Genomic DNA, 12,577 nt, shown 5'->3' on the forward strand with positions numbered 1-12,577 from the left:
GCGGGTTGTGTTCAGGCACAGTTCCTATAAAAAAAACAGAAAATATCCGAAGCTGTTGCCTCATGGCTGGGATGTGATCTCCTACAGGATGGTACCAATTAGGGCGATAAAATGAAATTGGGCTGCACAGCTGTAATGATGAATCCGTAGGTTCACAATGAGTTTAACGTTATTTTTATTTCCACAGAGCGTTTCATCGCCGGATTAGCATCTTTTTCATGTGAAAATCTTGCAATTCTTTTTTTCACTTGAAAAAGATTTTAGCCCAGCTTTGAATTGTGTTGTGGAAATCAAAAACATTCAGCTCATCTTGGCCCAAAGTATTTTTCATTACAGCAGTTCAGCTCAATATCGTTTTATCGTTCAAATTGGTCATAATGGCTAGTGAGTTTTATAATTTTTAGGCTCTTTTGCACATTTTCAGTCTGCTGAATTCCAGTACAGCTGAGTCATTACCTCAGAGAGGTAGGGCTAGTCACAAGCTCCTAGAAGAATAAAGGGAAAGTCCTGCAGCACTGTAGAGAAGCAGTGTGTTGCATCATCTTCAGAGCCCCATTTCTTAAGATAGGTAGAGTTCTCCGCCGTCAGATTACCATCAATTGGAAAGTTATTTCAACGGTTAGGGTATAAACTTAAGGCTATGTGCACACGTTGCGGAATTGACGCAGAAATTTCCGTGGGAATTCTGGAATTCCATTCCGCGGGAAATAGGCGAGAAAACCGCATTTTAATTCCCCCCTATTTCCTGCAGAAAAACTAGCAATTTGCAAGCGTAATTATCTTGCAGAATGCTAGCGTTTTCCTACATAGTGTTTGACAAGTGTGACCAACTTTTTACTATTGAGGCTGCCTATGCAGCATCAGTAGTAAAAAGATATAATGTTAAAAATAATAAAATAAAAAATCGTGTTTTTCTCACCTTCTGACGTCCCGCGCAGTGTTCCCGATCATCGCGATGCTCCCGGCAGGTCCCGTTCCCAGTGATGCCTTGCGACAATGACCTTTGATGACGTCGCGGTCTCGCGAGACCGCTACAGTATCGCGAGACCGCAACGTCATCAAAGGTCATTGTCGCGATGCATCACTGGGAACGGGAGTTGCCGGAAGCATGGCTGAGGCCTGGTGACGCTGCGGAAGGTGAGAATATGACTTTTTTTTTATTTTAATTCTATTTTTTACAAGGATATTGTACCCAGGGCCTGGAGGGACAGTCTCCTCTCCTCCAGATCGTGGGTACCATCCGCAAATGTTCTGCTTACTTTTCGTATGGTGGGCACAGCCACATGCGGAAAGTAAGCAGAACAATGCATTCCTATGGGTGCTGATTTTCCCGCGATTCCGCATAAAGAATGAACATGCTGCGTATTTTTCCGCAATGCAATTCCGCCACGGAAAAATCCGCAGCATTAGCACAGCATGTGCGGAATGCCATAGGATTGCATGGGATGCTTTTTGTTTTGCGTTTTCACAGCAAAATCGCGCATTTAAAATCACAAAAATGCAAAAAAAAACGCTACATGTGAACACAGCCTAAGTGTCACGTACACCCTTCTCAGCACATGAGTTGGAGGGCAGCTGCCACTTTTTTTTTTTTTTTAACAAACTTTGGAATTCTTTCACCACTTAAATAAAAAAAGAACCTAGACATGTTTGGTGTTGGTGAACTCTTAATGACCTGAAAAATCATAATGGCAGGTCAGTTTTAGAATTTAGGGAACATGGTAAAAAAGTAAAACAACTGTGTAATAGCACTTTTTTTTGCAATTTCACTGCACTTGGAATTTTTTTCCCATTTTCCAGTACACGCAGGGCCGTATTTAGAGTTGATGCTGCCCTAGGCACTTTTAGTGCTGCCTTCCCCATTGGTGAGTATGACTAAGGCTAGTTTCACACTAGCGCTTTTGAGCGCAGCGACGGCCTGCACACGGCCGCCGCTAAGCCCCTCCGCCGGTAGCTCCGCCTACCGGCGCATGACGCTGCATGCGTCCTGCATCCCCTATCTTTATCACTGGGGGTGCAGGCCGTGCGCAGTATGCGTTTGGCGGCGCATGCGCCTTTTTGACGGTGCGCCGAGCGCAAACAAACTGCAGCAGGTTGCGTTTGGCGCAGGTCGGCGCACCGTCAAAAGGACGCATGCGCCGCCAAACGCCTACTGCGCACGGCCTGCGCCCCCAGTGATAAAGATAGGGGACGCAGTTGCGCTGGTAGGCGGAGCTACCGGCGGAGGCGCGGCAGGGGCGGGGCTTAGCGACGGCCGTGCGCAGGCCGTCGCTGCGCTCAAAAGCGCTAGTGTGAAACTAGCCTAATGCAGACACTTTGGCAAGAATCGCTAATGTGAAAGTAGGCCGTCTCCCCAGTGCAGCCGTCTCCCCAGTGCAGCCGTCTCCCCAGTGCAGCCGTCTCCCCAGTGCAGCCGTCTCCCCAGTGCAGCCGTCTCCCCAGTGCAGCCGTCTCCCCAGTGCAGCCGTCTCCCCAGTGCAGCCGTCTCCCCAGTGCAGCCGTCTCCCCAGTGCAGCCGTCTCCCCAGTGCAGCCGTCTCCCCAGTGCAGCCGTCTCCCCAGTGCAGCCGTCTCCCCAGTGCAGCCGTCTCCCCAGTGCAGCCGTCTCCCCAGTGCAGCCGTCTCCCCAGTGCAGCCGTCTCCCCAGTGCAGCCTCCGCTCATTCTCCAGCCGGTTCACTCTTCCCCCACGCTGCTCACTTTCCTCCCCCCCAGCCGCTCACTCTTTCCCCCCCCAGCCGCTCACTCTTCTCCCCCCCCAGCCGCTCACTCTTCTCCCCCCCCAGCCGCTCACTCTTCTCTCCCCCCCAGCCGCTCACTCTTCTCTCCCCCCCAGCCGCTCACTCTTCTCTCCCCCCCAGCCGCTCACTCTTCTCTCCCCCCCAGCCGCTCACTCTTCTCTCCCCCCCAGCCGCTCACTCTTCTCTCCCCCCCAGCCGCTCACTCTTCTCTCCCCCCCAGCCGCTCACTCTTCTCTCCCCCCCCCACACCGCTCACTCTTCTCTCCCCCCCCCACACCGCTCACTCTCCATCCGGCTCACCTCGCTGCTGCTGCATGTCTCCTCTAGCCAGGCGCCGGTATCTGTTCTTCCTGTTTGTGTGAGTGCGCGGTCACGTGGTGCCGCTTATTAAGCTCATGAATATGAGTGCCACGCCTATGAGAGTGGAGTGGCGTCCATATTCATTACTGTAATGAGTGGTACCACGTGACCGCGCACACAGTCAGGAAGCATAGCGGCGCCGGAGATCATCGGAGCTGCAGGCACCGCTGGAGTAGCCAGGAGGTGAGTATGTTGTCATCGAGGAGGGGGGGGCGGAGGGATGGACCGACCGGAGGGAAGAAAAAAAAAACATTGCTGAGGTGCCGCCCCTCCGCAGAGTCCCGCCCCAGGCACAGGCCCACGAGTGCCTAATGGGAAATACGGCCCTGAGTACACGATATGTTAAAACCAATGGTGTTGTTCAAAAGTACAACTCGTCCCGCAAGAATCGAGCCCTCACATGGCCATATACTGACAGAAAAATAAAAAAAGCTATGGCTCTGGGATGAAGGGGAGCAAAAAACAGAAATTCAAAAATTGAAATACCGTATATACTCGAGTCGCTTACTTAAAACATCAGGGGGGTACAAGATCCTGCGCCCTAGTGGTAGTGACAAGGTCAATTCTCTAGTTTGCAGAGGGAAACCTAGGCTCACTGACAGCGCTCCACATAAAAGGGGCAGACAATGTCACGGCGGACTTCCTAAGTCGCATACAGCTGAGACAGGGCGAGTGGGAGTTGAACCAGGAAATTTTCAACCAGATCACGAAATAATGGGGGAAACCTGATTATAGACCTATTTGCAAACAGGACAAATCGGAAGGTGAAACTTAATGCTCCATAGACCCCTCCGGGAACCCAGTAGTCCTGGATGACCTCATGATCCCCTGGCACTTTCCCCTCGCATATGCGTTTCCACCAATAGCCTTAATTCCATCAGTTTTGAGGAAAATTCGGGACAACAAAGCAAGGGTAATCCTAATAGCCCCCTTCTGGTCAAGAAGGACTTGGTTCTCTTGGTTGAGGAGAATGTCCATTTCCAACCCTTGGGTCCTCCCGGATATCCCAAACGTAATCTCACAGGGCCCAGTGCTGCACCTTCAGGTGGAGAATCTACATATGACAGCCTGGAATTTGAAAGGGCTCTGTTAACCAACAGAGGTTTTTCCTCAAATTTGGTGTCTACCCTGCTACGGAGTAGGAAACCGGTAACCACTAAATTATATGGGAGGATCTGGAGGAAATTCCTTTTAGTATGAAGGGCAAGTCCGAGTGGGAGCATACCGGTATCGAAGATCTTAGAGTGCCTACAAAAGGGCTTAGAGCAAGGTCTAGCTACCAGCACATTACAGGTTCAGGTGGCGGTCCTTGGGGCCCTATACAACTATGACTTGGCAGGGAACCGTTGGTTGGCCAGGTTCATAAAGGCAGCCAGTAGATCCAGACATATGTCTTCCCTAAACACTCCTCCCTGGGATCTAAATTTGGTGCTCTCAGCCCTGACCAAGCCTCCCTTTGAACCTTTAGGCTCCACTAAAACTGCTATCACTTAAGACCTCCCTCTTGATAGCCCTGACATCGGTCCATAGAATCAGTGCTATCCAGGCCCTGTCAACCTTCCCTCCATTTACACAGATCCTGGATGACAGGGTGGTACTTAGGCTGGGTCTGTTCTATCTGCCAAAGGTAGCGTCCCAATTCCACAGAACTCAAGAAATCTCCCTCCCATCCTTTTGCCCCAATCCCAAAAACAAGGGAGAAGAGACTCTACACACATTAGATGTTAGGAGATGCCTAATTGAATACCTAGCGGCCACCAGGGAGTGTAGAAAGGATAGGTCTCTTTTTGTCTGCTTCCAGGGGCCAAGAAAAGGGCGAAAGGCATCAAAATGCAAGCTGGCGAGGTGGATAAGAGATACCATCACCTTGTCGTACTCGACACAGGGTGCGGACATTCCAGACAGAATAACACCCCATTCCACAAGAGCGGTGTCAACTTCCTTGACAGAGAGCAGGCGTCTCCATTGAGCAGATATGTAGTGCCGCCACTTGGTCCTCTCCTTCAACTTTCTTCAACCACTATCGGCTGGACCTAGCCACCTCCTCAGATCTAACCTTTGGTAGAAGGTTGCTGGAGGCAGTGGTCCCCCCTAATTGATAGTGTCTGCAATTCTCTCCTTTGTGCCGTCATGGGGGAAAGAGAAAAGCGTAGTTACTTACCGTTAACGGTATTTCTCTGAGCCCATGACGGCACCCATATATTCCCTCCCTACACGTGTGGGGTGCGCACTTATTGTAAATACAGTTTAGTCAAAAAGTCACGTGGTGTCTCCTCTACGCAGTTTAATGATTATGGAAATTTTTTCTTAAAGTTGTTGTGTTAGTATTAGGCTGAAGTTCCGTTAATGCTCTGTAAAATAACTGATGCGGGAGAGAGGTACCGCGCCTTTTTATCTGTAGGTTTCCTGTCCCTGTGGGGCGGATTCACACTCCGTGGTGCCGTCATGGGCTCAGTGAAATACCGTTAACGATAAGTAACTACGCTTTTCGTACCTGTGGGTTAAAAATGCTCACTATACCCCTGGACAAAATTCTTGAGGGGTGTGATTTCCAAAATAGGGTCACTTGTGGGGGTTTCCACTGTTTAGGCACGTCAGGGGGTCTCCAAACGCGACATGTCGTCCGATCTCAATTCCAGCCAGTTCTGCACTGAAAAAGTCAAACTGCTCTCCTTCCGTTCCAAGCCCTGCTGTGCGCCCAAACAGTGGTTTATCCCCACATGTGGGGTATCGGCATATTGAGAAATTGCACAACAACTTTGGAGCTCATTTTCTCTTTTTACACTTGTGAAAATAAAAAAAAAAAATTGGTTCTGAAGTAAAATTTGTAAAAAAAAGTTAAATGTTTAATTTTTTCCTTATACATTGCTTCAGTTCCTGTGAAACACGTAAAGGGTTAATAAACTTCTTGAATGTGGTTTTGAGCACCTTGAGGGGTGCAGTTTTTAGAATGGTGTCACTTTTGGGTATTTTCTGTCATATTGACCCCTCAAAGTGACTTCAAATGTGAGGTGGTCCCTAAAAAAATGGTTTTGTAAATTTTGTTGTAAAAATGAGAAATCGCTTGTCAACTTTTAACCCTTATAACTTCCTAACAAAAAAAAATTTAGTTTCCAAAATTGTGCTGATGTAAAGTAAACATGTGAAATATTATTTATTAAGTATTTTGTGTGACATATCTCTCTGATTTAAGGGCATAAAAATTAAAAGTTTAAAAATTTAAAATTTTTTCGCAATATTTCCATTTCTTTTCATAAATAAACGCAAGCCATATAGAAGAAATTTTACCACTGACATGAAGTACAATATGTCACAAAAAAACAGTCTCAGAATTAGCGGGATCCGTTAAAGCGTTCCAGAGTTATAACCTCATAAAGTGACAGTGGTCAGAATTGGCCTGGTCATTAAGCTGCAAATTGGCTCCGTTACTAAGGGGTTAAAGCATCACAAAGTAAGAAACTCAACGTTTTGTGACAATCATGGCTTCCAGATTTAAGGCAGTCATTGCCTACAAAAGATTCTCTTCAAAGTATGAAAAATTAACATTTTCTTTATGGTAATGTTAATTTGTCCAATTACTTTTGAGCCCCTGAAATAAAGAGGCTTTGTAGAAAAATGGTTGCAATTCCTAAATGTATCGCAAAATATTTTTCTTCATCCCCTTTAAAATTAAACCTGAAAGTCTCCACTTCAATTGCATCTCAGTTGTTTCATTTTAAATAAAAAATAGTCATGCAGAGCTGAAATCACGAAGACTCTGCTACTGTCCGAATATATCTGGATCTAACTGTATCCTGTGAAAAGCTCCTTACGCTTAAGTTTTCCAAAGCAATGATTCATACACTCAAGGCATTGAGATTGCATCAGTCACACACCCTGCTGCAAGCCTCATCCAAGTTTGAGCTAGATCCTGGCTTTGAGATCAATCAGTCAAAATCTTTGGTAAGTGGCATCTGCCAGAACTTTACCAATAATATAATCATTTTTGGCAATTATTTTTTTTATTGTTTGTATTTTTTATTTTAGATGTTGCATGCCTTAGCTATGTGAAATGTTCAATTTTTCTTTCTTTTTAATTTATCCAGACGTTACTCACCGCTATATCGATGAGTGCCATTGCTACGAATGGAGTTGTGCCAGGTAAAAACAATCATATTTGAGTAAAAGCTCAATTCTTGTATTGTAGAGGAGAGTTGCCTTAACTAATGTATATTGCATGTGTTTTCCTTGTCGTTCTGTTGTCCAGGCTTTAATGTATGTATTGTAAAGTGGCAGTCCGACACCTAGTGGTTGGGAGATAAACTTAAGTAATGCTTATGTAATAACACTTTTCAACACCGGTGTACATGGTAATACCGATGCCCTCCTAAGCATCTCATGTCTGTGGTAAAAGGTGCTAAGGCAGAGGGGTGAGATATGTAAGGTGTCTGTCTTTGAGTTTTGTGATGTGGTTTATGAGGTCTGCACTAAACCAGCTGGACTTTAGGTGAAGTAGACCAAAAGACCCTCAAAAGCTAGACATCATGTCGCAATCCAAAGAAATTCTGGAACAAGTGAGAAACAAAGTAATTGAGATCTATCAGTCTGGAAAAGTTTATAAAGCCATTTCTAAAGTTTTGGGACTCCAGCAAACCACAGTGAGAGCCATTATCCACAAATGGCGAAAACATGGATTAGTGGTGAACCTTGCCAGGAGTGGCTAGCTGACTAAAATTGCCATAAGAGCAGAGCGATGACTCATCCAAGAGGTCCCAAAAGGCAAAAACCAGTGCTGAGCAATAAGATAAAGACTTGTCTCCATTTTGCCAGAAAACATCTTGATGTTCCCCAACACTTTTGGGACTATACTCTGTGGACTGAAGAGTAAAAAGTTGAACTTTTTGGAAGCTGTTTCTCCCATTACATCTAGTGTAGAAGTAACACAGTATGGTTGTGGTAGTGTGATGGTCTGGGGCTGTTTTGCTGATTCAGGTCCTGAAAGATTTGCTTTTGTAAATGGAACTATGAATTCTACTATCTACCAAAAAATCCTGACGGAGACTGTCCGGCCATCTGTTTGTGGCCTCAAACTGAAGCGTACTTGGGTTATGCAGCAGGACAATGATCCAAACGCACAAGCAAGTGCAAATCTGAATGACTTAATAGAAACAAAATTAAGACTTTGGAGGGGCCTAGTCAAAGCCCAGACCTTAATCCGACTGAGATGCTGTGGCATGACTTCAAAAAGGCGATTCATTCTGGTAAACCCTCCAATAATAATAATAAATTTTATTTCTATAGCGCTGACATATTCCGCAGCACTGTACATTTCAGAGGGGACTTGTACAGACAGTAGACATTACAGCATAACAATAATCACATAGGTCATAACAGATACCAAGTGGAATGAGGGCCCTACTCGCAAGCTTACAATCTGACATGTGTCTGAGTTACAACAATTCTGCAAAGATGAGTGGGCCAAAATTTCAACATAGTGTTGTAAAAGACTCATTGCCAGTTATCACAAACACTTGATTGCAGTTTTTGCCCAACCAGTTATTAGGTTTAGGGGCAATCACTTTTTCACACAGGGCCTTGTATGTTTGGATTTTTTTTCCCTTAAAAATAAAGACCTTTAGTTATAAACTGCAATTTGTGTGGACTTATGTTTATCTTTGTCTAGTATTTAAAACTGTTTAGTGATCTGAAACATTTAAATGCCCCGTTACACGCTTCATGCCCCAGCGATCCCACCAGCGATCCGACGTGGATGGGATCGCTGGGACATAGTTAGCTGATCGCTGGTGAGCTGTCACATAGGTAGACTCACCAGCAATCAGGACCAGCGAGCACGCTGGTATCCAGGGTAAACAGCGGGTAACTAAGCGCCGCGCGGCACTTAGTTACCCGCTGTTTACCCTGGATACCAGCTCCCAGCGTCTGCTGTATGGCGCTGTGAGCTTGCTGATCGTTGGTCTCTCGCTGTCACACGCAGCGATGTGTGCTGCCCAGTGGGAGACCAACGATAGATTTATGGCCCAGACCATTAGGCAACGATTAACGATCAGCCAACTGATCGATGATCGTTGCTACATGTCACACGCAACGATGTCGTTTCGACATCGCTGCAACGTCACCAAACTGGTGACGTTGCAACAATGTCGTTCACAATATCATTGCATGTAAAGGGGCCTTTAGGCTGGTTTCACATTTGCGTTATTTAGCGCTGGAAAAAAACGCTAACCTGCGCATGCGTTTTTTCCCCTATATTTAACATGGGTGCGCATACCTGCGCGCTTGTAAGCGCATGTATGCGATTTTCATGCGCTGCGTTTTTTTGGGGTGTGCGATTGGATTTTCCAGACGCATCATGTTGCATTTTTTGGCCCTGCAAAAAAGCGCATGCGCACATATGCGCACATTTTGCGCTAAAAATGGCCATTATAGCCTATGGATGCGCATATGTGCGCACTGGCATGCTCATGTAAGCGTTTTTTTGCATATGCGTTTTTTTTTTTTAACCATGGAATTTAGGGGTTTGAGTTAGAGTTAGGGTTAGTTAAGGGGGTTTAGGGTTAGGGTTGGGTTTTGGGTCAGGGTTAGGGTTTAGTATGGTTTGGTTAAGGGTTAGGGTCAGGGTTAGGGTCAGGATTAGGGTTAAGTATGGTTTGGTTAAGGGTTAGGGTTAGGGTTAGGGTCAGGGTTAGGGTTAGGGTCAGGGTTAGGGTTAGGGTCAGGGTTAGGGTTAAGTATGGTTTTGTTAAGGATTAGGGTCAGGGTTAGGGTCAGGATTAGGGTTAAGTATGGTTTGGTTAAGGGTTAGGGTCAGGGTTAGGGTTAGGGTCAGGGTTAGGGTCAGGGTTAGGGTTAGGGTTAGGGTCAGGGTTAGGGTTAAGTATGGTTTTGTTAAGGGTTAGGGTCAGGGTCAGGGTTAGGGTCAGGGTTAGGGTCAGGGTTAGGGTCAGGGTTAGGGTCAGGGTTAGGGTTAGGGTTAGGGTTAGGGTTAGGGTCAGGGCTAGGGTTAGTAAAGTCAGGGTTTGGGTAGTGTGAGGGGCCACCTAAAAATGTTGGAAAAAAACGCAAACGCGGTAAAAACGCATACAAACGCATAAAAACGCTGCGTTTTTTTCATGCATGCTCATAAAAATGCTTGAAAAAAACGCAGCAGTTGTATGCTTATGTATGCGTTTTTTCAATGCGTTTTTTTGCGGGAAAAACGCGCTGCAAAAAAAAGCAAGTGTGAAACTAGCCTTAGTGTGGCAGACATGTAAAAGAATAGGAAATCAGGAAGGGGCAAACGCCTGCAGATTAACCCTATTAATGTCCTATTTTTGCTCTTGTTTATTTACGCTGTAAGGCTAAATATTTTATTTTTTATCTATTGATTTTTTTTTTTCATCATATGGTTCTGTTTTTATGGGTCTTTTTAATTACCGCAAATGTTTGTCGTCTTTAGTAAGAGGCCTTTGCTAAAATATCCCTAGAAATGTATGACAGATTTAAAAAAAGCAAACTGGAATCAGATTTCTTGTAAGATCTGTTGCAGATTTTCTGATATTCTCATGTTCTGCAGTTTCATGTAAAGTTTGTTGAAATTAATGTTCCCATTCTAGTGTTCTGTTAACTTTTTTTTAAAGTGTTTAATATAATTATATTGTTTTCAATGAAGAAATGTAGTGTATAGGTCTTTTAAATCAACATCTTAATTAAAAAAAGAATAAAACAACAACAGCATGCCAAATAAACTACTGAACAAATCCCACTTGCACCGTCAAACTTGGGTAGGCACTGATAAAACATGCGCTAATCTCTCAGGTCAGTCTTTTTTATAAGCGAACTTGATTGACACAAAATGGATGGCAATTGGAATGCCACAGTTCTGCATCATACGAGCTGCCATCATTTGCTTATGTCTGCAATAACCCTTTGCTTTCAGAATTGCTTGAATGCTTTTTATAGTATCTAATAATTTGTCTTTTACCTTTTATTTTCAGCTGGTGGCTCGTATTTCATGATATCCAGATCCCTTGGTCCAGAGTTTGGAGGAGCTGTTGGTCTGTGCTTTTATTTAGGCACCACGTTTGCTGGGGCAATGTACATTCTTGGTGCAATTGAGATTCTTTTGGTAAAACAAAACATTTCCCCTAGAACATAATATCTGTTGTGACTCTGTGCCACTAAGTGCATTACACTCTTGCCCAAAAGTCAATATACTCACTCCCTGACTGGAATCAGGCATGTAGGGGCCTATTCAAAGAGACTTGGGTTGTGCACACTAATCTTAATAAATGGGCTTCGCTCTATGATGAGGAACATTATTTAATAAGAAGCATTTGCCACTTAAAGGGAAGGTGCCATCCAAAAAAATTTTTTTCAGCAATTGAAAAAATGTAAAGAATTAATGTTTACATTTTCTTAAAAAATATTATCATTTGTTTTTAATTTTGTAAAATATGAAAAATAATTTTAAAAAGTTTGGCATTTCCACTTGTTAACACTAGGGGGAGCAGCTACTGAAATTTGGCACAAAATCCTAGTGTACAACTAGCTCACATTACTGCCCTGCAGTAATTATGGGCGAAGTCTGCTGACATGGGTGTGATGTCACTCCTCTCCTCCCCTTCTGGGTGTTTGCTAAGGGAAAAGAGAGGATGACATCTAGGAACACAGTGAGCAGCCATTTTGATGGGGCCTGCAAAGTTACTGACTGTCTTTGCATGTAAAGTCTGGATCAGAACAGGTCATCAATCAGCAGAAATGTTTCCTGGATTTCTGTGGAGCAGACAAGCAGATGGTCCATCCATGTGTATAAAACACAGTGCTCTATGTACAATCCCTGGCACCGAACAGGGTGCCCCCCATAGACCAGCACACTGCTCTCCTGAAATACTCTGTGCTGCGGTCACCCAGCTCCTTCCACCATGTATCTCCCTCTGTGACCCTCCATAGACCCGCACACTGCTCTCCTGAAATACTCTGTGCTGCTGTCACCCTGCTCCTTCCACCATATATCAGACCCCTGTCACCTCGCTTTCACACATCGCCAGGACAGGATCTGAGGTGAGGAATGGGGTCTTCGGTCACCGAGGATGGCAGGCAGCAAGGATTCTGGGAGCAGGGTGACAGCAGCACAGACTATTTCAGGAGAGAAGTGCGCTGGTCTATGGGGGGCACAGAGGGAGATATATGGGAGAGGAGCAGGGTGACCGCAGCACAGAGTATTTCAGGAGAGCAGTGTACTGGTCTATGGGGGGCACAGAGGGAGATATATGGGGGAGGAGCAGAGTGACAGCACCACAGAAATCCAGGAAACATGTCGTCTGATTGATGGCCTGTTCTGATCCAGACTTTGCATGCAAAGACCCCATTCCCCTCCTCAGATCCTGTTCTGGCGATGTGTGAAAGCGAGGCGACAGACACAGTCCGGGGTGACGCTGGGAAGCAGGGTGGGGGAAATGTAGCCATACAGTAACGATAAATATGAGACCCCTCTCTTCAG

General features: G+C 45.4%; 1 protein-coding gene across 1 annotated transcript in view; it reads left to right on the forward strand.

The window, feature by feature from the left end:
- SLC12A4 (solute carrier family 12 member 4) overlaps nucleotides 1-12,577 on the forward strand; it is a 423,457-nt gene that overhangs the window by 122,230 nt on the left and 288,650 nt on the right. The window contains exons 5-6 of the mRNA XM_073550797.1: nucleotides 7,185-7,239; nucleotides 11,073-11,203. Of these exons, the coding sequence (XP_073406898.1) occupies nucleotides 7,185-7,239; nucleotides 11,073-11,203 (186 nt within the window). The remainder of the gene's footprint in view (nucleotides 1-7,184; nucleotides 7,240-11,072; nucleotides 11,204-12,577) is intronic.

The sequence above is a fragment of the Dendrobates tinctorius genome, unplaced genomic scaffold (assembly GCF_039654945.1).
Source record: "Dendrobates tinctorius isolate UK_male_01 unplaced genomic scaffold, ASM3965494v1 ptg000170l, whole genome shotgun sequence".
In the NCBI taxonomy this organism is placed as follows: domain Eukaryota; kingdom Metazoa; phylum Chordata; class Amphibia; order Anura; family Dendrobatidae; genus Dendrobates; species Dendrobates tinctorius.